This window comes from Cylas formicarius, unplaced genomic scaffold, assembly GCF_029955315.1.
Source record: "Cylas formicarius isolate icCylForm1 unplaced genomic scaffold, icCylForm1.1 PGA_scaffold_6__28_contigs__length_40554024, whole genome shotgun sequence".
Taxonomy (NCBI): Eukaryota; Metazoa; Arthropoda; class Insecta; order Coleoptera; family Brentidae; genus Cylas; species Cylas formicarius.
The window spans coordinates 20,603,500-20,629,996 of record NW_026844347.1 but is presented as its reverse complement, the minus strand read 5'-3'; the positions used below and the strand labels follow the sequence as shown (position 1 = coordinate 20,629,996).

Genomic DNA, 26,497 nt, shown 5'->3' with positions numbered 1-26,497 from the left:
AGGTCTTCGGAGGGATATTGCGCCGTTCGCATTGCCTACGTCAGAAATTTTGTTTTGGATCAATTATTTTCTTTTTGGTTGATTAATATTGAAATAGTTAGGTAGGTAGATATTTTGCCTATTTGTGGGTAAGATGAAACGCCCTTAACAAAGAGCCATCAATCGAGCCACGCGCCTGAATTGGAGAGAGGCGTTGGTGAGACGCAAAGGAATGAATGTTTCTCGGTAGGTTACATTTTATACTGTGTTGTCGTACCTTGTCATGGTAATCTAGTTGGTTTAAATATCATAGAGCTATAACGTAGACATTGGGTCTTCCGTTTAAAAAAAAACAAAATTTTTAATAAGGAGTTGCATTAAAATAGGTATTAGAATTTTTTTTTTTGTTAGGGATATGTCGGTATTTTGTTGTTTAGTTAAATTTGTAGTTTGATGGTCTTGTTTTGCAATGAAGCATGAGTAGACAATTAAAACGGACTGAAATACTACAACGTTTCAAAATGAACAGAAAAATTATGAGAGATAACAACGCCGCGCAAGTGATCTTTTAAGTTGACATCCTTGTTTTTAGGTCATTTAGGTTTATGGAAATAATTCTTGGGGGTATAAATTTTCGAATTTAAGTCGTTTTTCAAATGTTTAAGAGCGGGATTAAGGCAAAAGGCATTCCATCAGAAATCTCATTCATGGATTATTAGAAAATGAGGTCATGTATGGCACTTACTGTGCTATTGTTCAGCAGTTTTGTCTTAAGAATAATAGTTATCGGGTGACACTAACTGGTGACGCGAAATTTGGACATGTTTAATATAGGCCAAATGTGCAATATTTCAGTGCGATCACAATCAATGATCCAAACGCGACCCGACAAGTCCTATCTACTGGTTATATATTGGTTTAAATTACGTTATAAACCCACGAGAACACAGTTGGTGTGATTGGAGTGATATACTTTATTGGTTTCAATTGACGTTTGTGTTGTAAATACCGCAACCTCTGTTATTTGTAATTTTAAAATACTAATATTATTGTAGGTATTATAGAGGATTTTCTTATTTTAAAATAAATTTCCAAAATTGTGATGAGCAGGTCTGATCATCAAAATTAGTGTCTGCTAAAAGTTAGCTTTAATTACGATGAAACAAGTAACGTAGTTATTCCAAGTAGTGCCATCTTAAGAAATAGAAATTAATTCTATAGTTTAGGAGAATTTTCAAAATAGAATAAAGTAGTAAATTTCCAATATGCTACTTAAAATTCAAGTTGTACTAATATTTAATAAACACTTCATAACATTAAATAAATAAAACTTTTTAATAAAAATTATCAAAGTACTGGACTCTGGGCTACCTGTATTTCCTGTATTTAAACCGTGGTTTTCATTCAAAATTAGTTCACGCTAATTATAGTCAATTAAGACGGAAATTCCGAATAATGGATCTGTTTAAGGATGCATTAGCACCTATTACGTGAATCAACCGCTGACCTCAAGGCCTCCCGTTTCGAATACCTACTGAAAAATATATGCGGGTCATGGGAGAAGAAAAAGAACGTTTTCCGAAGATGCATGAAAAACTGATTTGCACAATTTTTAAAGTGAAAATACACGGTTAGAGATTTTTTCTTTTTCAGTTAAAACCTATTTTTGAGCTCAATTACCTTCTTCCCATGTTTGGAAAACAAGTTAAGTAATGAAATTGATCAGCACATACCTTATATTGACCGCTTTACTTGTATACAGCATTCATATTAAATCTTAGTATTAAATGTTTCATTAATCAATTATTATGGTTCACATATAGGAGCGTTGTAAGTTTTAATTATTTTTAAACAGTGCTTACTATTACTATACTTTGTTTTGTTGCAAAAAATCACCAGTAAAAGATGACTAACGCTTCATGTATGTTAGTGTACTTATTTGATTTATTTTATTCGCTGTGTAACGGATGTGCACTTTCTTCTGCGTATTAAAAATAGAACAGAAACAACCGCTTTTTGCTATGCCCCGTTTCGGTCACAATTTTTCCTCCAACTGAAACTGGTAGCGCCGTCGCCGTCGGCTAGAAACAGTCTTCAACCTAAATGTAAATTAAAAAAGACACGTTTACTTTTTCTAAATGAACGATAAGCTGTACACATTCAAAGGGAAATTCGCTTCAAATGCGTGCGATGTTTTATACAGATGTGGGTTCTGCATGCGATCAACTCAATTTGTGTCTTATAAAAATAAGCTACTTTGCAGATTGGGATACTTGAATGTGATGGAATGAACCGCACAATTTTATTCTGAACGGTGAACTCATTGACTCAACGGCAAAGTCGTGCACCCGTTATTAAAGTCACCGATTAAAAATTTTGTTGTCCCATCTGTGTCCCTTCAATAAAAGATATGGCAAACACATGGTGCGTTTTATTTTTAAAGTCAGATCATAATGTACTTATTTGGCATTTTATATTCTTCAATCCATAGCGTTTTTATGATTCGGAGCATGTTACATGACGTTAAGCTGCCTATACGCTGTTACCAGGTTATGTTCATATAATGTTGACGATTTTCGAATAAGAAACCTTTAAGCGATTTCTGATGTTGAAATGACAGTTGAACGTGATTTATATATAAAAGGGACTTAATTTTACAATGATTAGATTTTATCTACGCAAAAAAAAAACAATGACTAAAAAATATCTGGTGAGCTATCGCCTTACGAGCTACTAGTTTATTTACTATTATTATCCAAATTTACAGATAACACTCAGGTGGCTGATTTCAATATGGCAAATCAGCCAATAATTTCTTTTTATTAATAATATTGAAATTGGATTAATGGAAATTGAAATTATTTTTCATATTTGACTCTTTAAACTTAAAAAAAATGTCCGAGAGACTTGTATACGTAAAGTCGATAAAAATTGCTCTTTAAAATAATACTGCTCCGGCTATTTCCTATAAAGATTTTTCATTACCCCTGATATGCTTGACAGTATTATAAATGGACTTATCCATTTTGTGAGAGCTCCGAGAAATTGAAAATGTCTGTCGTTAAAGTTTACATGGGCAAAGTTCCATTCTTTTAGGGATACAAATGGGATTCTTTGAGCGTTAGTTTCATTGTCACATTTTATTTCTATTGCCGTTTCATAACGTTGCTATTCAGTTTACTTATCGCAAAACATAAGCAGAACTTTGTAGATATTACGTGAGAGTTGTCCAGAAAAATTAATTAGAGAGATCAACCTACAATTTTATAATTATAATTATTAAACATACATATTAAACTTGAAAAGTAAAGTTGATATATTTATTATATTGAGTTAATCATGATAGATGAATATATTAATAGAAATATATAATGCTATAATATAATATATAGATTTTGAATTAAATTTAAGATTGATAATAAATAATAAATGTATTGGCACATTTAAGTTGTTAAAGCCCCCCCGCGCAGGAGCGACTTTTGACTGGCAACTATTTTGTTACGGAGATAGAATACATGGATGAATACAAGTGAACTCTTGCCGACATTTTCCAAGAAATTTATAATGCACTTTTTCAAACTCGCCGCGCCGTAGTGATGATTCCTTGGTTGCCAAGTCAGTTGGATCTTGGTCTTCAGTAGTAGATTTTGTTAAAATATTAATTCTGTTGTTATATCAGGCGCATGTTGGTAACTTGCCATGACAGATTACGAGTACCTTGTACAAATTGTCCAAACTCGCGATGCTCAGTCGGAACTAACTGAATAGTTTTACTAGGTCCTTTCCTCATTTCTTCGAACAACTGGTGAAACTGACCTTTGGAAAGTCATCGACTTAAAAGCGCAACGATCAAATTGCCCTTGCGGGGTGTCTATATAACAACGGTAACTTTTATTCACGCAATTTTTAATCACCAGCAACTAAAGTTGCTCGTGTCCGGCGGGCCTAAAGATATACTTTTAGAAAATGTATTCATTAATAAGTGACCTAAAAAGTTTATCAAACCTATACTAAACTTTTTCTACGACTGTTCGTTTTTGGGATCATTTTTGCAAAACACGAATACATTCATTGACATGACCGTCAGAATTGACACACGTCAAAATTCAAAACGTGCTGTAAAATCTTCGAAAACATCCGATTGCTCGCAAACCCGTGCGGTAATATCCCGCAAATGTCCGAAGTGGCTCGGATCCGTGGAAAACGAAACTGAGGTGGTAACGTGACGCTTCACGCACGCGGTGTGTAATTAGGCATTTTACAGACGGGAATAGAAAAAAATATTTACTCAATTGGTCCTCGCAAACTGCTTAAGATATCCATATTAACTAAGAGCGAGTAAAAAGAATTACTCTTTTCTAGCATGAAGGCTTAACGGTCTTAGTTGTAGGGCCAAGAACTATTTAAAAGATATTTTTAACAAAACTCCTCCTGCGTCGGTTTTTGCCGAGTCGAACCTGCAAAAACCGACGCAGAAGAAATCCAAAAGTGTTTTAAAAAGTATTACAGTAACCTGTGGAAGTTTCTTTAAAAAATTATTTAAAAGATAATTTATCATTAAGTATGATGATTCCCTCTAGGTTGACCCAAAGTTGAAAAGAATATGGAATTTTGATTTCTTTTTTCCAAATTTGTTAGTATTTACCCGTTTTAGATTTATTACAATTTTTCGAAAGAGAAATTTTATTTCTTACCTTCTTATTTTCATTTCTAGTATCATTTATTGCCTTATGGACGGATAAGTTATCGAACATATTGCAAATATTTTTGTTATTGATGTCGGTTAAGTTAGTTTTGGTTAGTATGTCGCGTTCCCGAGTTGTTTTCTAAAAGTGATCTTTTTTTAATGTGCATACTGTGCATTAATAGTCTGCGAACTCGTTTTTCAATATAGTAGGTTACTGTGATTCTTTTTCAAAAAACGAAAATAAAATCTATATCAGCCAGGCAGAAAAAACTTTTTACTGTTTTTATTTTGTCTAGTTTGTCATCAAATTTACTATGAAAACAAAAGATCGATAGGGTTACTTATTGTCCAAATTTAGTTGAAAGTTCATATCAAACGTTCTAAGGCATCTCTTCTGTGTAAAAATTAGTATTTATTCATTCCGCTTAACAAATTTATTCGTTTTTGAGGAATGCTAGTGAGCGTTAAATGTTTATGAAAGATTTATAAATGTCAGGCTGTGTTTATCATTTACGTATCATTTACGATAGTACTTTTTAATAGTTTTAATAATTTTACTTTTGTTTTTTTTTTTTAAATTGTTTTATCTATTATCTAGTAGTAGTGAAGTTATGTTTTATTGAACAGCTATGTTCTTCTACCAAGCATTATTTTTAATAAACTGCATCCAGATTGGCTAAAGGAAATACTGATTAAGCAACTACAGAACGGATTGGTTATTACGTATTGCTAGCCATGTTGACAGGTAACGCTTTATGCAAATACTTTTAATTTTTTACACACTAGTCAACAATATAGATAAATATTCGAAAGTTTTAGCAGGACAATGATCAAAATAAAAAGATAAACAGATTATTCATGTGAAGTTCAAATTGCAGGTATTCCGTTAATTCTTTCTGGTCAAGTAAACATTTATGAAGAATTTATTGTATTATTTTTGGGGTATGAGAAAATTTTAAATATTTTACTACAATATGCTGGACATCGTATTGCTTGACCCTTACTCCTTTATTCCACATGGGAAATAACATCGCCGGGTTCCAAAGAAACAGTCCGATGTTAGCAAAGAGTGCGTGAAAACAAATAGTCGTTAAAGTTTCACAGAGTAATTTCCAGGACTGAGGGAAATGATACAGACCACCTTTAATTATTAAAGGCGCCCTACTTAGTTTTCTTTCACCCAAAACACACAATCACGTAAAGGCAACTCTTATCTTAATTAGTTTTTGCTTTCACTTCCAGAAAAGTAGGGTATCAATCAAAGCACGGGCGAAAATTTTATTTGCCCTTTGATTTTCGGGTGTTTGCTGTTTGATGGTGCCTTGTTAATTAAACGTTTTATCACAATTTTTACAGAACAGTTTTACTTTTTTTAGTTTTTAAAAAAATACCTTTTTATTTTTGAGATATTTGTAAAATGTTTCTCAATTCGGTTTAAGGGTTGCCCTTTTTGCAATGAAAATTATTTTCATGATTTAATTTTAACTTAAAATTTGAAAGTAGAATGCATTTTGAAACTTAATAATCAAATTTGGAAGATTTTGAAGACATTAAGGGATGAATGATAAATAGAATTTATGGCAAACATAAATAATTGAATATAATTAACAAATACTAAAACTAATTATCTAAAATTATCTAAAAACTAAATCTAAAACTGATAAGATAATTTCCACAGACCTGAAATGAAATGAAGGTGAGGTTTTTCTAAATGTTAGTGGACCTATATGCAAAATTGGCGGTCCCAAATAAAAATACCGGATATTAATTGTTATTTCAAAAATTATAACTTAAAAGTGAGAACTTAGAGAAACTTTCTTATAGAATTCGATTTTGTTTTATTATTAAAAAAAAAACAGCAAATGTTGTTCATAACATTTGTCTACGTATCCATATTTTTAAACCGTTCATGTTTTGAAAGACCTTATGGTTCTGTTGAAATAAAAAAAAAAACTGTTAAGATTTTTTTGCTTGGGTTGAATTATTATTTAACAGGCGGTAATTAATTACCATTTCGAAATAGATAGGTTGTATGTAGAGGAAACATTGATATACCTAAGGGGTGTAAGGGATGGGTGCCCTTGAAATGAAAGATGTTGCCCCGCCTATCTAGAACTGGTAACAAAATATAATATATTGTCTCGTTTTTTAAAACAGCTAATATAGTTCGGATGGATTAAATGCGACTATAAAATTAATCCTCAAACCTGAATAAAGTAACGGTACTCGAACATATTCAGTCGATACCTACCATCATCAACCGTCACTAAAGGCAATAACCGTCCATCAATGTATTTATTGTGAGATTCTGGATGAAAGAAGCACTTCAGAGATTTTTGGCGGCTGGAATTGAGTAAAAGAGAGTTAGCAAAATATCTGTGCTTCTTTCCATAGGCTCAAACATAAATAGGTAAATATGTCAAAGTTGATTTGACGGAAATTTATATATATATATATATATATATATATATATATATATATATATATATATATATATATATATATATATATATATATATATATATATATATATATATATATATATACAGTGTTGTGACAAATTTATATATATATATATATATATATATATATATATATATATATATATATATATATATATATATATATATATATATATATATATATATATATATATATATATATATATATATATATATATATATATATATATATATATATATATATATATATATATATATACAGTGTTGTGACATAGAAATTGAGATAACCTGGAAATGTTTTAGAATTTTAGTATATCAGTAGTTAGGAATAATATGAATAAAAATTAAATAGTTTATTTCACATTCCACCTTGACTGTAACTCTTCGTAGCATGCTGGGAGTCATGTCATTCTCTCAAGATAATCTTATCCATAGGAATAGATAAGCTTTTGGGAGTTTCTAGCAAATGCAGCAACGCTACAGATTGTAACAAGTAATTAATTAAAGGTGCCCTATTTTCAACTGTTATGGCACCCGAAACCGTAACGTCCCTAAAAAGCGCAGTCTGCATCAAAATTGATGTTAATACCATGCGAAACGTAGCTGGGCCGGTACGACTGTAGTCCATAAGCTCTAATTCTTCAGTAAATCCTGTGGCTACCATCTACTCAGTCCACGTCTTCATACAAGGGGCATTATTTGCAGTATCTCAAAGACAATAGAATTGAATTGCTTTAAGCAAATGAAAATTGTTTTTTTTATGAAGCAGACTGGGATAAAGCTCTTAGAGTTTACCACAAAACGTTATAAAAATTTCATGTACTGGGTGCAACTTCTGTGGCACTCGGTATAATAACAAATGTACAGTAATGAAATATTCCTGGATTTCACAAATACCTCTTAATGAGTGGAGCCGACTTTATTCATTAAAACGAACGCTCGTTAAAATTTGAAAATTATTTTCTCCAAAGTACCTATTGCCTAGAAAAAAATGATGTGTGTGTAAAAGTATGTTATATTTAGCGCAAGGGTTAAAATCATTTTACCATCTGCGTCCGGCCTTTCCTTTCGACTCCCAGCGAAACTACTGCAAAAAGAACTAAATTTAGATCAAAACGTCAGTGTCAACGGCCCCATAAAACATATAAACATTTGCTTTTCGTTTGCGGTTCTGTTTCTCCCTCCTATATATACCAAATTCGAAAACGAATTGACGACGGAAATAAATAACCTTTGGTGCCGAAAATAACTCTAGTCCAGACTCTATTCAACTATAGAATCATTAAACATCCAACTTTGATAACTCTGATAACCTTGGTAACTGAAGAAATTCTCTCTACATCCACGATATCGGATTTTTCGAGCAGTGGTTAAGAATACATTTAGAACTCAAATCGATATACCACATTTTATTCGAAAAATAAAATTCAAAATAGATGAAATTTTATTTTTTTTTTCAATAAAATGATAAAAATTGCAAGATACCACACTACAAATATGAAAACTTCAACAAGATGAAACTAATTCCACGACCTTTCTCACTCTGTTGGTCTGTTGGTTGATTTAGTGGGCAATTTTCTCCCGAATTAGCATTACAGGTTTTATTCCAAACACTTTGAAATTGAAAAATAGGGCTCTCTACTGTTAAATGTATTTTAATTGTTTTAAAGTTTCATTATAAGGGTTTTAAATAATAAATCCAACCTTTCCAAAATAAGCATGTTCACTGTTTTATTTTTAGTTATTGCTGATGACAGATGGGAATACTTTTTTTATAATCTTCTGAATTTAAAACTGCAATAATAAACACTTTTTATGCAAGCGCTTGTTTTACTAGTGGTGGAGGCGGTACGTCAATGTTGCAATTATTTAACAAAAATCCGAAAAGAAAATCAAAGGCAGACTATCCATCAACGACAATATTTACTTTTCCAGCTGTTCGTTCTAAAACTGAACCGCGAATTTTTATACTATTGAGCGGAAGTAGTAAGATTTGGCAATGAGAAATACTGTGCTTAAAAATAGCACTTTTGGGCAATGCGGAAATCGAAGAATTAACGTGAAATTTCTTTAAGCACATCGAGTTCAGAACCATTGCGTAGACTTTAATCTAGTAATGCTAATTACACCGAAAGATTTGGCATCTTCGCGGGTAAAGCTAACTTACAAGTTATTATGACTTCTGGAAATGTATTATACAGTAAAATGATGTATTTGCATAAAAAAATGATCCATGACGTACATTAATTTGGGATACCCGTCACAACTGCAATATTTCCAAACGACATTACAAATTGCAAACAAAATTGTCGACGAAAACAACGCAGGAACAATAACAAAAATTCAATCGGTGATTGCGACGCAATTTTATCGGAACTCGGGATTTTTTTGCGGATGTCTTTGTCCAAACATTTCCAACACAATGGGAATAACGTCCCCTGACAAATAATTCATTTAAAATCAAAATCAAAGTTTACAGGACAAACCGCACAGAGCGGGACATTTAATCAAAACGTAATTAAACGCCCAGTATCTATCTACACGCCGAATTTATCTCGAATATTGCCCTACTCGGCAAGCTAATTAGTTTTAAACCATTATCTGTATTTCTAGTGCTCGCATTGCCCTACCCAATTACGGGCGCTGGAGCACCCTCAAGTCGAACGACCTCATTTTGTCAAAGTCTACAGCGCAGGGCTGGAGTTGATTCGCTATTGTAATTTTTGATTTTGACGAAAAATGTCTACAAATAGTCATAGTTACTTGAATTTGAGTACTTATTGAGTGCAATATTCGTTTGCTGAGAGGTGACATGAACAAAAGAAATTACACTATTAAATTACTTTAATGGTACAACCTGCTTGGCTTCTGCATTTTAAAAACATCAGTTTAATGTTGAGCCGGTTCTACGATATAAAGCTGAACATTTTATTACGTTACTGCTTTAGGATTAAAAGGGCTGTGGTTTTGGAAGCATTAATCAAATATTCTGACAGCTTTAAAAAACTACGCTTGGTATAAAATTTTAGCGCAAGTAAGAGTTTAGCTTTCAGATTGAGACAATCGTTTCTAGAAAACTTGAATGTAATATTTACATGTCTACAATATTTAGATACAGATGTAAGATACCTGTCAGTGTAATACTTTATTGTATCTGTGCCGCATTGTTTTTGAACAACTTTTGATCAATGAATCCATCGGATGTATTCTTCATAAAACTGCCAACGCATTCCTACAATTTTGGACGCCTGATCTTTCTGTAAAGTCGTGGATAATATATACTTAGCTCAAAAATCATTTTATCATGTAAGTAAAATGTATACGAAGGCACATGTCTTAATTTTATTTATTTATATTTTGAATCTAATGGTATATCTATGAGAGAAGTTTTATTTCTTTCAAAAGCTTAAAACTGGTGAACATTGAATTTTCAAAATACGCCTCTCACATGGCGATGTAAATTTTGTGTGTTTGTAGCTTTTCTGTCACTTCATGTATAATGTTTATTGCTGTCTTTGTTTTTTTTTTATTTGAGAACTCCTCTGCTTATGCATTAAATTTATCGATACTTTTAATATTATTATTTGTATTTCCGAAATCAGAAAACCAACGATCCAGATCCGGTCCATGATAGTGATAATAGTAATGAGTCAAACGGACTCTCTTTTCTTTCAGCGCCGATATATTTATGTAGTAGGTCAAGAGCGGGTTGCTGAGATCGATTTTAATGAACTTTAATATTCGTATTTGGATAATGAGCATTTTCGCGAGCTCCGGTAATTAGTGGGGTTTTTTAAAACTTCTTTAAGTTTTTATGTATTCTTCTTATGGTGGAAAGCGAAAAATTGTGGTTGGGTTTTTATTTATTAATTTATTCGATGTTCCGGATCTGATTTTTGTTTAGGCACTTCTTAAAGCTGCTCCTCATACGAAAACAACTTTTGATGATATAACATTTTTTTCGTCTGATCTTTTTGATGTATCATTTACATACGGAATGGTTAAAAGTGAGAGTGTATTTTCGTCAGAAGAATGCTTCACGGATACTGATCCACCTATCCGAAAAGTTATGTAATTAAGCAAAAATATAAAGACACATCTAACAGTTTCAAAGAAACGCGACCAATATTTAAATGCGTTCCTTAATGTTCCTGACAACTTTTTAATAAAAACAAATAAGAAGTGAAATTAACGAAAATCAATCAATCAATAGTCTGGAAAATCTGAGTTCATTTTATCGACGAATTGGCACTTACTTGTTGATTATTCAAAGCAATAAATATTGATGCGGAAATGTCCTTTTTTATTTCTCGTTTGGAATTGGGCTGTTGGATATCGGAAGTTGTGGAAGTTGATTTTTTCTTCATAATTTCATTCAGGAATAGCATGAAAACAAATAGGCCGGTTATAACCCCCAAACAAACAATCATTATTAAGCCTCTGTCTAGTCACTTATTATTTTTTATTCATTTTTTTCTTATCTCTTTACATGTAAGGAATCATATTTAATCATGATCATGATTATGTTTCTTATAACAGTTGCTATTCTACCAGGTTAATTTATTACCGGTAAAACCTATAAGATTGTCTAGAAAATGACTTATCGACTGACACTAGGTACTTAGTCGATCTAGCAGCTAAAGCAGCTTAACAATTTTTGGTTTGAGATACATTAATTCAGATGAATTTATAAACCCATAGACTATGAGAAAATTCATTAAACTAACGAAATATTATTTCCCTCGCTGTATAGAAAGCGAGGACAAACCAAATAGACCCAAATGTCGCAAATTAGTTGTTGCAAAGTATAAAATTATGTGATTTATGAAAATTGAAAATTCGGGATTCCAAATTTGCTAATCCGCTTGTTTCAAGTTTTACGAAACGCCTGTAAAGAAATTGTTAATATACGATCGATATATGTAACGTAAGTTTTACAGTAGTCTATGTTATTATGTTCTTAGTACTTAATTATTCACATCCTCATGTATTGCACAATCGATGTCATGGCTTGTTTGCGTGGTAAATAATTATTACGTCAGATATTTGGGCAACGAAGACGATTTCTACTGATAGCATTTTTAATTTTATGGTTTGTGTATCGACTCACCACAATCAAATAAAAACTTGAGACTGTATATGATAATTTACACGTTTCTAATAATCAAGATTTACTTTTCCTATAATTACGTACAGGGTGTTTCACATAAGGTGACCCATATACTTTTCTCAAAACCTGTAATAAATACAAAAGTTCTTTATACTTCAGGGAATTTTTAGATTATTGACTTTTGCATTATACAAGATTTAGTTTTAAAAGCAGACGTAACTTTCATTAAACCGACCTATTTGATTTCCAAATGGTTTAGGAAATATTTGTTATTGAAAAATCAGCATGCTAAGAAATCTTCAAATATTTTCAAACGACTTGGGTTTAATGAATTTTTGTGATTTTCGAATCAAAAAGTATACTGGGTACCTTTTTTTTACTGTATAAATTTCGAAATTTGGAAATGTCAATCTCTAGACAGTTAGTCCTGCCTCTTTAAAAATAATTCAAAATTGATCCTCCACCATATATCAAGATTCCTTTCCTGGATTTTTTTTGAGAATTTGATACTTAAAATTTATAGCACACAGCTTATCTAATAGGTTCTAGTACAAATATATGTAACTAATCTATGCAGAATATTGCATTTTTTAAGTTAGATTACATGGGGACTCCTGACAGATTAAACACTTGACGATAAAAAAAATAAATACTAAATATATAAAAGATTGCTAGTCTCCAAGGACCAGTCGTTTTTGAATATACTGTTCTTAAACAGCACAAATATGATCATCAGAACTCACAAATGTTAAAATACCTGAACTGTGGGTAAAATCTACTGGATGTGTGAGCTACTACGTCCCTCATTCCAAAAAATTGGCATTACTTACATTTTTCTATAATACCTGTTATTATTATTGCATTCAGAGTCAAAACAACAGTACCAAAAGGCTAACTGTATTATCTACATATACAAACTTATGGAAATAAATGGTCGATTGAACTTTTCTTTTTGGTTTAGCATCCTTGGGTAAAACATTTTAGTAGCAATAATTTGAGTCGACATTTACATAAAAAATGAGGAACTGAAAAGTTTTGTTAGTTTTGTTCAATGAAACTTATTCAACCTGTTGTAGAATACATTTGCATCATCCAAATTATTTATGTGATTTTCTAGTATGTAGCGGAATAAAAAGAACAACGTAAGCGTGCTCTTTCGCCCTCTCGTGCTTGGAATTGGATTTTAGTATGGTCGTATATTTCTCAATAAACTCCAACGAGGGCGTAGCTTCAATGATTTATTTGTTCTGTACTATCCGGAAATTACGGAACTTCGTAGGTGGCGTGAATCTTATTCGAAAATGCAGAAGAAAACTAGCTTTTAATTGTAACACTGTCGAAGAAATCTAATTGCATTGCTTAATAGGTACAAACTTTTATAATCGAAGCTCAACTTTATAATTAAAAGGTCATGTGACTCGATAGTGTATAGGCATCAGATTTTTCGCTTCGAGAACAGACAAGATGTTAGATGTTACTAAACGCATGGTTTGATGGAAATGAAGACAAAGTATAAAGATTGATTTTATCACTAGTTTACTGTTACTATTACTAGTTTCATGGAACTGATAGATAATATCCAAAAATATTTTTAAGGTCTCATTTAAGTTCTTTTGTGAAATTTGACTAAATTTTCCTCTAATCTGCCCGAAAATATTGTCCTTTTAATTCATTTTTCCCATGTTATCACTGGTCTTGAACCCTCCGAATATGCCTATACCAGATACTTGTTGCCATATCTTCCTTTCTCGAAGTTTTACACTCTCTTCTCAGAAAATCGATTTCTAGTACATGCAGTCTTTTTTTGATCTTGTTTTCTTGCTGTCAGTTGTCAGAATTCTAATCCATCAATTTTATTTTTGCGTCCAAAGCATTGAATGAAGAGCACGGATTTATTTCTGCCCTTGTTGTGGTCTAAGTTCCTAAGTCCGTGTTAGATGTTCCTTAGTACGACATTATAGTCTAAAAATCTCTATTCTTCAAATCGTTGTAAACTTCTGATTTCCAAATTTACATTCTGCGTATCCTGTTTTGAGTTGCCTGAGTTGTTGTAACGTAAAAATAAAACGGTTTTATTAATAAATTATTCAAAGCAAATTGAAACTCTCTTCTCTTTCTTTTTATTCTTTATCGAACGTTGGCAATCGTGTTGCCTACCAACATTGTATCCTGGTAATGCCAACTTCATGTGGAAGTTATCACCATTCAAACCTGCACTTCAAGCAAACAAGCAAATTGCAAGTGGTGATGCTAACTTCCTACACATATATTCTTAAATGTAACCTCGTACTTTCAATCTTTCCTTATATTACAAGATTACTTTGCCATCTTTCTCGTCTCAAATGTGATAACTTCGTTTGTTTTTTTTTCTTTTTTTGAATTTCTTCATTTGAGTCTTCTACAGAAGTATAGTAAACACGTGTGCTGTCTGAGGTTGAGGTTAGGACTACACAACGCTTTTAACTCGAACCGACATTTACTTCCATCATCTAGTCCAAGTTTTCACCAACGAGAATTCCCAAACTGTACGTGTTCTCAATATTCAAAATATTATTTGTTTTTGTCGAGTGTTTGCTTAATCATTTCTTTCTTTCATTTGTTTACGACATACGTGCCGCACCCCATAACATATTTTCGACATTAGTTTGTATTTGTATAAATGTAATGCCTCAAGCCTTTTTAATGGTTTGTTTCTTTTTCTTATCCCGACTGACACTACAACGATTTATCTTATCTGTCGAGCAGAAATAAATTGACAAATTCGTTTATAACCTGAGGCAATTTCCAAACTAAAGGCACAACTATCGCGAATTCGCGCACTTTCGTTTACGGCGAACGTATTAATTAAGTTTTTGACTTGATATTGAATTCCATCGGCAACACACTGCGCGTAGAGACGATTACGACCGAGAACCACGATTCGTGTCGAGTTCAGACATCGTAACAGAATTTCACGGGTTGGTGGTCCTGCATTTACGGGTGGAACTTAATTATAAATTCTGTACCCTCTCTGCGATGCTTCACGAAAACAAAAAAGCCGACTTTACTTTTACTTTTTTTACAGGCGACGCTTCAACCACTGACTGAGATCTCCCGCTTGGCCATCATCGTTCGACTGTTTCGAAAACAAACGAACAAAAACGGAGTAAACGCGTTGAATTCGGTGGATAAAAGAAAATATTGTGACCCCGGTGTTTTTATTCAATAAATTATCGTGCTTGCTGTAGAAGTTCCGCCCGACTAACTATCGTTCTCGCGTGTATCGTGGCCCGAAATTATCGTGTTAAAAGTGGTATCGGAAAAGTTGCGATACTAAAAAAAAATGGACAGCAATTCGGTATCACCGATGCCAGAATGTAATTCGCAAGCGCCTATTGCGGAATTCGACAAGACTCCCCCAACTCCTCCGGAAGATACTTTGCCGATGGAAGATTTGCCTCCTCCGCCCACTACTGTCACTGTCCAGGAAGAGAAAGAGAAGGAAGCGGAGGCCGAAGCGTAAGTACATTTCAGGGTTTTGAGTTTCTCTATTAAGTGGTTCTAATCTTCCCCTACAGTCGATAACTTGAAGCTTGTGTTGCGTATACACTGATATGGTGAAAATTTTCGTGTCTAGATTTTTGTATTGTAACAGGATCGACGAATTGAACACTTCTAAAGAAAATAGACTATAATGAATATGTTTCTGAGGCTTAGTTGTCATAAAAAATATAGTTGTAAAAACCATAGATATTTAGATAGATATCTGGTATATTGTAATCGTTTTGCGATTCTTTTGTGAATATCTTTGATCCATTTTTGGTTAGGTTCTTTTGAATCATACATGGTGTCCAGTTTACAAAACGATTTTTCCAATGATATCTAACAATCCATTAGTTTCACCAGACGTCTACCTCTTTTAGAAAAAAAACTTTCCCTATAAAAATGTCCCAATGAGGAGTCGAGTCGTACTTCATTTGAAAGGTTCAATATGTCAGACAATACTTGTATCCTTGTATTAAAATATGTAAACATTTTTAAAAATAGTATTTCAAATTCTATAAATTTTTTTGTTAAAACATGGCTTCCAGTTGACTGGTATTTTATATCGAACTGTATATCACGTAGTTTCAAAATTATTATTCTAAAGTCTAAATGAATTAATAACAACATCTATGTTTCTCATACAATCAACTAAATAAACAATTCAAAACTATTCCTGTTTCCAGTTGAAACACGAATGTTATTGCCAAAAATTGAGGCAATAAAATAAAGAAGATATGAAATAGTGTAATTTTAATGAATATTAATACCTTCAACCGCGTCTCTGTATTCTGTGCAGAAAATGAACTGTGGTTACTGACTTTCGCGATATTCTTTTATTTTGCTTTTCAAAAGCATACATATCAAAAAGTGTTACTGAAAATTGTACGTAACGTAGGCACTGTATGTATGAAGCACACATTAAACTTGATTGAAGCGGTTACTTATTCCTTAAATACAATAACGGTTTCAGATTGCTCAGTTCTTCGAGAAAATTAATACATCCGACAATTATTTTCCTCGTATTGAGAAAACAGTAAGGAGTTAGTTATTAGAATAGAATTAGTTATTTTATAATAAATTAGTAAAAATAGAAACTTTCTTGTGTTTCTAAAGATATATTAATATATATAAATATAAATTATTTTTCTGTCAGCATCGATGGCCACAGAGGTATGTAGTCCTAGATGTATTTTAACATTCAGGTCATTATTAACTTGTTTGATATCGTAATTAATTACATTAGTTCTCTTTTGCGGTGGTGACGTAAGAAAAAAAGAGCCCTAATAGATCCAACCTCCACCCTGATGCGTAGCCTATGAGAGAACTTTCGGCTTATCTATTCGCATTCGGATAGTCTTTATGTAAAATAGTATACCTCACAAACAGCGTTCTGTGCCTTACAGTAAATATTTTATATTTTATTGTATGTTTTTAATGTAACTAACAGTTGGTGTATCTGATAAAAATAAAGAATTTCAATGTTAAGAAAATTTTTACCCCGACTGTTGGGTCTTCGTTTATAACACAATATTTTGCGGTTTGGGACAATGTTGCGCGTGACGGTTTAACTAAGCGCCGGCACGAAAATCCCCCTATGTAAAAACAAGCAAGTTTACCCCAGCTCGAATTCTTTTCGATATGGAGAGACATTTTAATGTGATTAAATAAATTATGGCTGAGTCACACTTCCTGTGGAACGATCAATGGCTTTGCTTCCAGCGCGTGTCTCGAACGAAACAATTATTTCGCAATTTTAGGAATAACACATCCCCCCGCCGATCCCCTCATATCGTAAACAAAAGTTAACGAGAACATAACCTATTCGCCTACCTTCGAAATTTTATTCCGAGTATAAATTTTATGCAGATTCTTTAATTATAATTTTCTTTGTTTTTATTTCCAACTTTCTTTTGTATTTCCTTGTTTCTGCTTAAAATCATTCATTTTTGCTTTAACTAAAGGTCTTTTCATGCGTTATACTTGTTTTTGCAATTACATATTTTTCGAGTCGTTCTATATAAATTAATTATTTGTCACAGTTTCTCACGAAAACACTTTCCACAATATGATTGCTTGTATCGATTATATTCCATTTTTATTTTTTTTGGAAGTACAGTGAACTCGGCAGTTAATGAATCATTCAAGGGCTGTGTGCGTTGACCACAAATTCGTAGGGGCTATTGTAATTGAGATCGATTGAATGATAAAGTTCTCATTATTTTTGATATTTGACGATTTATATGTTTATATATGTAAAATTCTATTGTTGACAAATGTACAAAAATATTTTTGACTATTGGTGTTGTTTTTGTTATAAATATGCGCCAACGACATATACCTATAAACATTTTAAATAAATATAGGCGAGGTGTAAAATCACGTGTGTCATGACTATTTTTAATATGACGTCGATTTGCGCAATTTAGAGAAGATCTTGGTGTAGATTTATTTAATACAAGTAAGAAAAATTTTGGGATGCTTTCTACTCCCTTTCTTTTTCTCTTTATTTACGAAAAAAATTACTGTAATTGTTAGAAATCGGAACTTGATTCTAAGAACGATTTCTGGATATTCTGGAAGTATTCTTTTTGCCGGCCGAAGTCGCGTCGCTTTTTCAGTCTTCATTTACGAATAAAGATATGAGCGTAATAAGACTCGTACTTGAATGGATTTTATTGCCGTAGAAATCCTAATCCACAATTTAAGAGGTTATTCATATAGCTAAGATAAAAATTAGACAGCCGACTGAGAATATTTCTTACAGACAAAGAATTGTTTAATTCTAGTATAAAGCAAAAACCTGCTCAAAAATCTATAAGGAAAATAATTCGTCATTCAGAAAAGGTAAAGGCTCCAAGTACAGAAATATCAATAGCATTTAGTTTCTCTTTTAGTTTTGTTATGGGACTTGAAAGTTGTACTAAATCTACTGATTTAGTGTAAGATTATTTATTAGCTGCCCGTTCAGGTTCATTTGGTCTTTATTTTCAATTATTACAAGGCAATAGCATAAATAACTTGAGAATAATATTTAATTCTTTGGCAATTTGACAAGCATCACTAAGTTTGTTGTTCCTTGTTTCTAAACTTTAAAAAATGGTTTGTCTTTTTTAAGTTTGAGAAATATTATTTACAAATTTCTATTGTTTCTTTGGATTAACGCTGGTTTTTTCCCAGGATGTTTCATAATGCCTGTTTTTACGATATTTATTTTTTTATTTGTTTTCTGTGTTTAATTTTTGTGGCAATAACATGACTCTAATTTTTATATATCTTGATGGTCACCTGTAACAGTCTACGACCAGACAGACGGATACGATAAAGTGCGCTTTTGAATATAAATTGACTTTCTTCATATTCAGATTCCTCCCTTTAAAATGTTTTATTTGCCAATAAAGCTGTTTTACGTTATAGCTTTTTACTATCGACCTATCGTTTCGTTTCAACAGTAGCAAACAAATCTTTCGGCAGACGTAAATGGTAAGCCAATTGTCATAGTAACCAAAAAAATCCTCTATTTTACTTGTCGCATTTATATGCGTTCGCCGTACTAAACTTTCATTTATTTTAAACACAATAATTCACGTAGAATGCGGCAGAAGTAAATTGCTTTTATATCGCGCGTACTGCACATTCTAATTATCGAACATTGAAAGTGTGTTGAAAATGATAGTGTCGATTAGGCCGTAATGAATACGAAATGTTTCAAACATAATTTCCGCCATAGTTAATCCATAGTTATATATTTCATGCAACACGGTATTATAGAACAGTAGCGAAAATTTTGGTTGGTTTGGAAGCAATGATTATTTATTGTTTCTGTTGTCTGTTTTCTTTTTATTTAGGTAACCAGATTTACTTGTGCCAACGTTTTCTCGATAGTAATCTTAAATTTAGTTTTCAGCTCATCAAACTTACGGAATCACATACGCATAAACAAAAAAAAAAGTGTAAATCATTATTATTGTTATTTATAGTAGAGATGGAGATATTTGCTTTCACGCAGTGTTTTAGATAGTTTTAGATTTTGAAATAATTTAAAAGGATCCTACGAAAAGAAGGACTAAATTCAAATCTGATTTACTGACCATAATGTGTACCTACCTATAAATTATTTTTACAAATTTTTAGTGGAAATTCCCATAAATGTTGTGAATGTGAGACTTTTTTACCTATTTGGTAGCATAAATATTTTTTTTACATAAATTTATTTTTCAAACTATGTATCTACCTATATAGATCGCGAGTTTTAAAATAGCCAATCTAATTTAGTGGCATCCCACGATTATAGATTTAATTATGCCTTACGGTTTTCAGTTGATTTTCTGATTAAATCTACAGGATGTTTGACATTATTAGTTTTTGAAAAATGTTAAACGGCGCCTATTAATGCAATATTGTGCAGAAATCTATCTCTTTTTACTTTTTATCTCATCTTAAGACAAAAATGGAAAATGGAACAATTTTATTTCTAGATGTCTTATTGCCAAGTCCATGTTTGATTTTTGGTGTGCGAAACAAAAATGTAATGGGCCCGTGTTGAAGAACGAGTGGGTTGTTTCGGAAGCGGCCAATCTAACGGGCCATTATAGGCACAATGAGGAAGGACAATTCAGTTACTCTTACATGTTAATTGACGTTTGCACATTCCACTCCCATGTCTTTGAAATTAAACGGCGACTTCCAAATGCGTTCTATGCGCGTTTGCGTGTAAATTAGATACGTGACGGTTTCAGGAACCCTTAGGTCTCTTAACGTAATCCAGAAAATGTTCTTTGGTTTTACATCAGTTAATGGTTTCACTTTTCTTTCCTATCAAAGTCAAAATGTTGAACTTCTACTCTTTTAGAAGTAATTAAACGGATCATATATAATATATATAATTCTTAATAAAATACTCTCCACGGCAAAAAAAATCCGCCACCCAAAAATTTAATTTTTGTGATTTATAACTTTTTAATGTTTCATCACAATTTCATGATTTTTTTACGAGATAGGAAGTTCATTGATTTTAATTGTTCAATTTTTGATCCAGGTTTTCCATGGACATGGTTGAGCTCACTCACATATCGAGTGGTTTTTTTGCCGAAATAATATCACCCTGGGGTATTTGGCGATTTTTATTAATAATTGAGATATATTCGCGTCAATATACAACATTTCTGTCTCTTCACTTTTTTTTTAACAAACCCCTGTGTAAATCCACACAGGGCGTTTTTTTTTTCAAAAATCAATCGGCTTATTAGACTAAATAGTATATTATATTATACAATAAATTTGATAAATGGAGCGAAGCTTAGTGCAGGGAATAAACTAGTGATTGAAGAAGTTTAACAACATTTTGCTTTGGAATCCGTGGGTAAAGTGTACGTGGCAAAAATGTCCGAAATGGCTTGCGACCATGCGTAATGAAGCTGAGATCTTAAAGTGACATTCTAAGCACGCTGTGATCGTTGTAAAATTTGGTATAGCCTTTCATTTGATTCATTCAATCCGTAACCATTATCATGCGGAATTATTATTAATATCTATTACAGCAATTTCCAGGCTAGGTAGGTATTACGTTCCACATAATTTTCATAGGCGTTTTAGGATATTAAGAGCTCATTCGCACGCGATGCCAACGCTTAGTATAGAACTACTTTTGAGCTTTTACAGAATCCGTGTAGATGTCGCCACGAGCCGCGATTCCAAATAAAATTAAATCCACGCAATGTTGCCGTATACAACAAACAATCTTATTCGTTCCGACATTCGTAGAGGCCTATCATAAAATAATCAATATTTTAAAAAATCTAAGTACTCGACCGTTTATAAACAAACATTATTTTTAATAATGCATTTATGATTAATATTATTGTCGTCCCTGCAGTTACGTTTAAATATTATTTATTTTTATTTTGAACTAAGGCTTCTTGTCAATAAAGTTAAGTATCGTGCGGCAACGTCGCATTAATCAAGGACAGACGCAACAACCGCCAATCCGCGGAGTTTCGATTCAAAAACAAAAACTTTCTCAGTAACAAAAAACGAAGTGGGTTGTGTCCCGGGCGCCCTGTTGCCGTCATTCTTGTCTCTTTTCCGACCGTACCTGTTAACATCGCAGTTGCCTTAGACGCGCTGTTCTATTGCACGCGCAGCTTTCGGTGCTCGCGACGTCCTCAAAACTACCTGTTTGACTGTTTACGTTGTGGTGCACGCGAGATTGTGAAGCTTTCGTAAACAACGACGTCGTTGCACGCGGATTTCGGCGGGTTTTTTGTCGTTGCTAAGACTGCAGTGATTTTTTTTACTCATCGATTCAGGAGTGCCGGGAATCATAATGGCGAAGAATAAGATGCATTCCACGTAAGTTTATTTATTGATTTTTCTCGGGAACGTCTTTGTCTAATTGGTTGTTGTAAATATCTTTGATAGTTTTAATGCGTTCTTAATACTTTGGTGACGCCCTTTAACAAAAATATTTTTTTGTTATTATTTTATTGCTATTATTGTTTTGCGTAATTTATATAGTCATTAAATAGATATTATTCTGAGTTTTTCCAATTATTCATCGAACGATTAGCAATTCTGCGTTAGCAAATTCTTTTGTTCCGCGCTGCGCCTTGGTTTATTGTTCCAATCAAGCAGTTAAATTAATTAGTTTTGTTTTCGATTGCACGCAAATTAAAATCGCACCTTGATCTAAAATTAAATTTGTACCCTTATAATTTGCAAATGAAATTATTATTTTAATAAATTAGAAAAATATTTGTCCCCACTAACTTGAAAAATTTGGAGAAGTGCTCTGAAAACCCAACATTTAGAGGTCGACCTGGGAAAGCTAAGGAGTTTCCCTAAATTGTCATTGTGTTTTCAGCATTTTTGGATTTTTAGGAAGTGAGGTTAAAAATTAGGTATAAGTAATAGAGGTAATAGAGTAGTGAAGTGTTTGGTCCAACTTTGTTTATTGTTAATTATTTTTTATACATGACGGAATATTCCATGTTCATCGTACAATTGTGAAAAGTTATATAGATTATGTTTATTAATTTTTTGTATATTAGTTCGCCAATTCTGCCTTATTTTTAGAAATCTGTTATACCTATGTGGGGCGCTATAAATATTTTGTACAAAAAACTGGAGGGGTCTCCTCCCAAAAACATATTCTGTTGCAGAAATTTTATTTTGCAGGTTGAAAACTTGCACGGAGAAAATTGATAATAAAATCAATTCAAAATAACAGCTTACAAAATACAAATGTTTCCTGATGAAATTTTGGTGGCTCTTTAGATCAGAAGTGATGTGGCTTATACTAAACGTTGCCCAAACCTCAAACCACTTTTTAAATTAGACGAAAATGTTAGCTGAAACCTATTGAATTCGAGTTCAATATTGTTGCGCATTCAGGAAAATGAGAGGGAAGTTTCATAAGGAACGATTAACGACTGCCAAACTATTCAGAAAATACAGAATAATAACTTAGTCGTAAACGAGTAGTCGAGTGAGTAGCAGTCTGCGAGAAAATAAAATTTTGAAAAACTAACAATTAAGATAACAGAGATAACATATACATTTTTGGCTGTGCTGCTCTATCGATGAAACCATAAGGATCGACAAAGCAAGCAATTTTTAGCCCGATTGAACTCCCCCTCCTCCTCCGCGCCAATTTTTTTGGCGTAATATTTCTCACGTTTCAACGTTATTCTTTTCCAATGTTTCTATTTCCCAAGATTTCGTACTTATTTGAATGGACGCGAGGTAACTATTTCAAGAACGTATTTTTTGTTTTTAATCTTTAATACATTGAAACAGTACATAGAAAGCAATCGAATTTCCAAAAAAGTATAAATATTCCACTTACGTCATCCGTCTTACGTACAACGGCCAATGATGTATGGATATATGCCATGCCATGCAAGTACAATGTGTTCAGATCACGTGCGCTACATGAAATGGGTATAAATATGATAAACCTGCAGTTCCCACAAACATTAAAAATAACGTTGCACAATGTTGTGTTGCATATATTGTTAAATTTCGTGGTTATTCCAATTGTGCTTTGACCAGGTTGTCAGAAATCGCATACAACTAAAATAAAAAGAAGTAGCATTTTCGTGGCTTCTCTTGAAGTTTCTCTCCTTCCTAGAAAAAAAAAAGTATAATATTATGTAAAATTTTAAAATGCATAGAAACCTAATATTTGCATCCAGTGTTCAGTTTTACAATTGAGATTTTCATGCTTTCACTTCTTAAATATGCGCAGTTACTTAAAATTAGTAATGAGAGTTAATCGTCATCAGCTGAAAATGTCAATTGTCTGGCTTTTATAATTCTTGCGTTTGGATTTTTTTCGTTGATTGGTTCCAGATCGGCAGGAATTGTTAACATTTTTATGATTATGTAATCGGTAATAAAATTAAGCTGAACATTGTGATTTCGCATTTCCTAAGTTGAATTTACAATGCCGCACCCGATTAAACTATTTATGATGAGTACGAGGGTGGGAGGTACAAGGAAAATTAATTTTTCTTTTTTATTCGAGAAAGTGTTTTTCAATTTTGCTTTCCTCGAGACTGGTTTCTACGTGAGTAGGGTTCATTTATAAATATAAAAAAATCGAATACAGAATGTAATTCGAGAGATAAGTTTTTTAATACTCATCATTTTTTTCGAAACCATTACTGAAGTTATATACAGGATGGTTCACATTGGAAGGTAGAACTAGTTGGTTAACGGGCCAGAGAAATAATATAAAACAGCCTGTTTTATTTATGAATGGTGCATTTTAATTACTCTCTAAATGTATTCTCGAGGTTATTCATTATGAAGTTTAAAGCGCTGTCGAAAAGCTGTTAAGCTAACCTTCAATTCCCAAGCCTCAAGTTTGTGAATGCAGTGATGGAGCGCGTGATAGTGTTTGACGACCTTGTTCAAAAATCTAAATTAAAAAAAAAGTTATGCAAAAATATCAAGAAGATGCAGTTAAACTTTTTTTTATAAAAAAGGTGAATATACCTGAATCCATCTGCAAGTTGCGGAAAAGATCGGTAAATCCAAATCAATTTTGTCCGGTGCGATTCTAAAAATCAAATAATATACATGTGAACAAAATTAAGTAATGTTTTAGGTGGATACAAGGTTTATGGTTAAAACGCAAAATAATTTGATTTATTCTTCAGGTGCTTATTTTTAAGTATTACTTTATAATTTTCTCTTTACACTTAATATGTATAAAAGAGTTATGACATCCGTCAATTTTTATCTTCGAGTGAAATAACTAATGCACTTTTGGCAGTGTTTATAATTTGTATTCTTACGATTTAACTCTTTCCTTGCGTAATTATTTATTTTTGCTTATTTTTACCATAGCAGCGCAGTAGGTGATAGCAATGCTAACTAGGAATTTTTAATTCTCTCGCATTTGTTATGCTATTCAGTGATAATCGACGATTTTGTTAATAATGACGAGTTTTAAAATTGCACTCTAAAGTTGGAATTGCTTCAAAATCTGTTTAAAAAGAAGTAAGAAAGAAACTAACTGGAGTTGAAAGTATTAAAATATTTTTTGAAGTTTGTAACGATCTAGACATTACTTCATGTATTGGGCATTGACCCATCAACTAGATCTAGTAATTCTGTAGAACGGTTCTATTATAAGAAAAACAAATCTGACACGATATAATGAAAAGTTTCTGCGCTTTATAAATTGGTATTAAACGATCCATTTTTCTAATTTCTGCAAGTTATAGTTTTGTCCTGGGATGATGCAGTCACCCTGTATCATCAATAGGTCTGCATTTTCCCATTATAATAAACATCGTTGCAGATTCTGCCGTAGGTAACCGTTCCTTGTGCGATTGCCCGATAAATCACGCCGCGGAAGTACTGTTTATTTAGTTTTTTAATAAATCGGCTCATTCCATGTTAATATCGCTCAATAATCCGTAACAGTTTTACGTTTATCGCAACTTCAAAACGTAAACTGCTACAAACTTGCACAAATGATTTATTAAGTGGTTAAGTATATAGATAATATACAGGGTCTTTCAGAAGTACTAAATCACACTCGATCTGTACATATGTAGATTTCAACAAACAAAGTGTTGTACCACGAATATGTTCAATTTTTCGAATTTTCTAATTAAAAATGATTTATTAGAACTTTCGGAAGTATATAATTCGACAACTGCAGCTTAAAAAATATTGTTTTATAAAATGTATCTGGTACAGCTATCCCAGATACTATGCCGTAGTTGACCCCACCCCCCCTGGTATTTTATTATATTTGTACCATATTTTACCACATTGGCAACTTACTTTGAAATATTTTCCTGGTCTCTAGTATTTGATCTAATCATCGGAATCACATTACCTAGATCATGGGTGGGCAAAAGCCGGCCCGGGGACCGGATCCGGCCCTTTTGCTAATTCTATCCGGCTCGTTGAAAAATTTCGCACGCAATTTTTTTTTAAACTCTTTTATGAGATTTTGTTGACATCAACATTATTGGTACTGTATATATAATAGGCGTAATAAAATGGGCGGTCGGCTGACTACACTAGTGCGGACGATGTCGCGAGCTTGAAACAATCCTCGCGCGATTCTCATGCGGGTCGCCCGCGACGATCGCTCTCAGGGCGGTTTTTTCGTCGAACACAAAGGAGATCGCGCTAGGTTCGAAATGTATGTGTGGACGGCATATGTTGCACTCCTCTCACTTTTCGAGGGACGACAGGTCACACCACGCGTAT

The 26,497-nt window shown here is 32.6% G+C and overlaps 1 protein-coding gene across 3 annotated transcripts in view; it reads left to right on the top strand.

Moving 5' to 3' along the window:
* Positions 1-26,497, top strand: part of LOC132703329 (plasma membrane ascorbate-dependent reductase CYBRD1) — an 86,378-nt gene that overhangs the window by 550 nt on the left and 59,331 nt on the right. For 2 of the 3 annotated variants that reach the window (XM_060672510.1, XM_060672509.1), the window contains exon 2: positions 15,303-15,736. In XM_060672510.1, coding sequence (XP_060528493.1) covers positions 15,561-15,736 — 176 coding nt within the window. In that variant the 5' untranslated portion in view covers positions 15,303-15,560. Of the gene's footprint in view, positions 1-15,302; positions 15,737-21,778; positions 22,112-26,497 lie in introns of those variants that run through there. The other variant, XM_060672513.1, reaches the window with a different exon arrangement.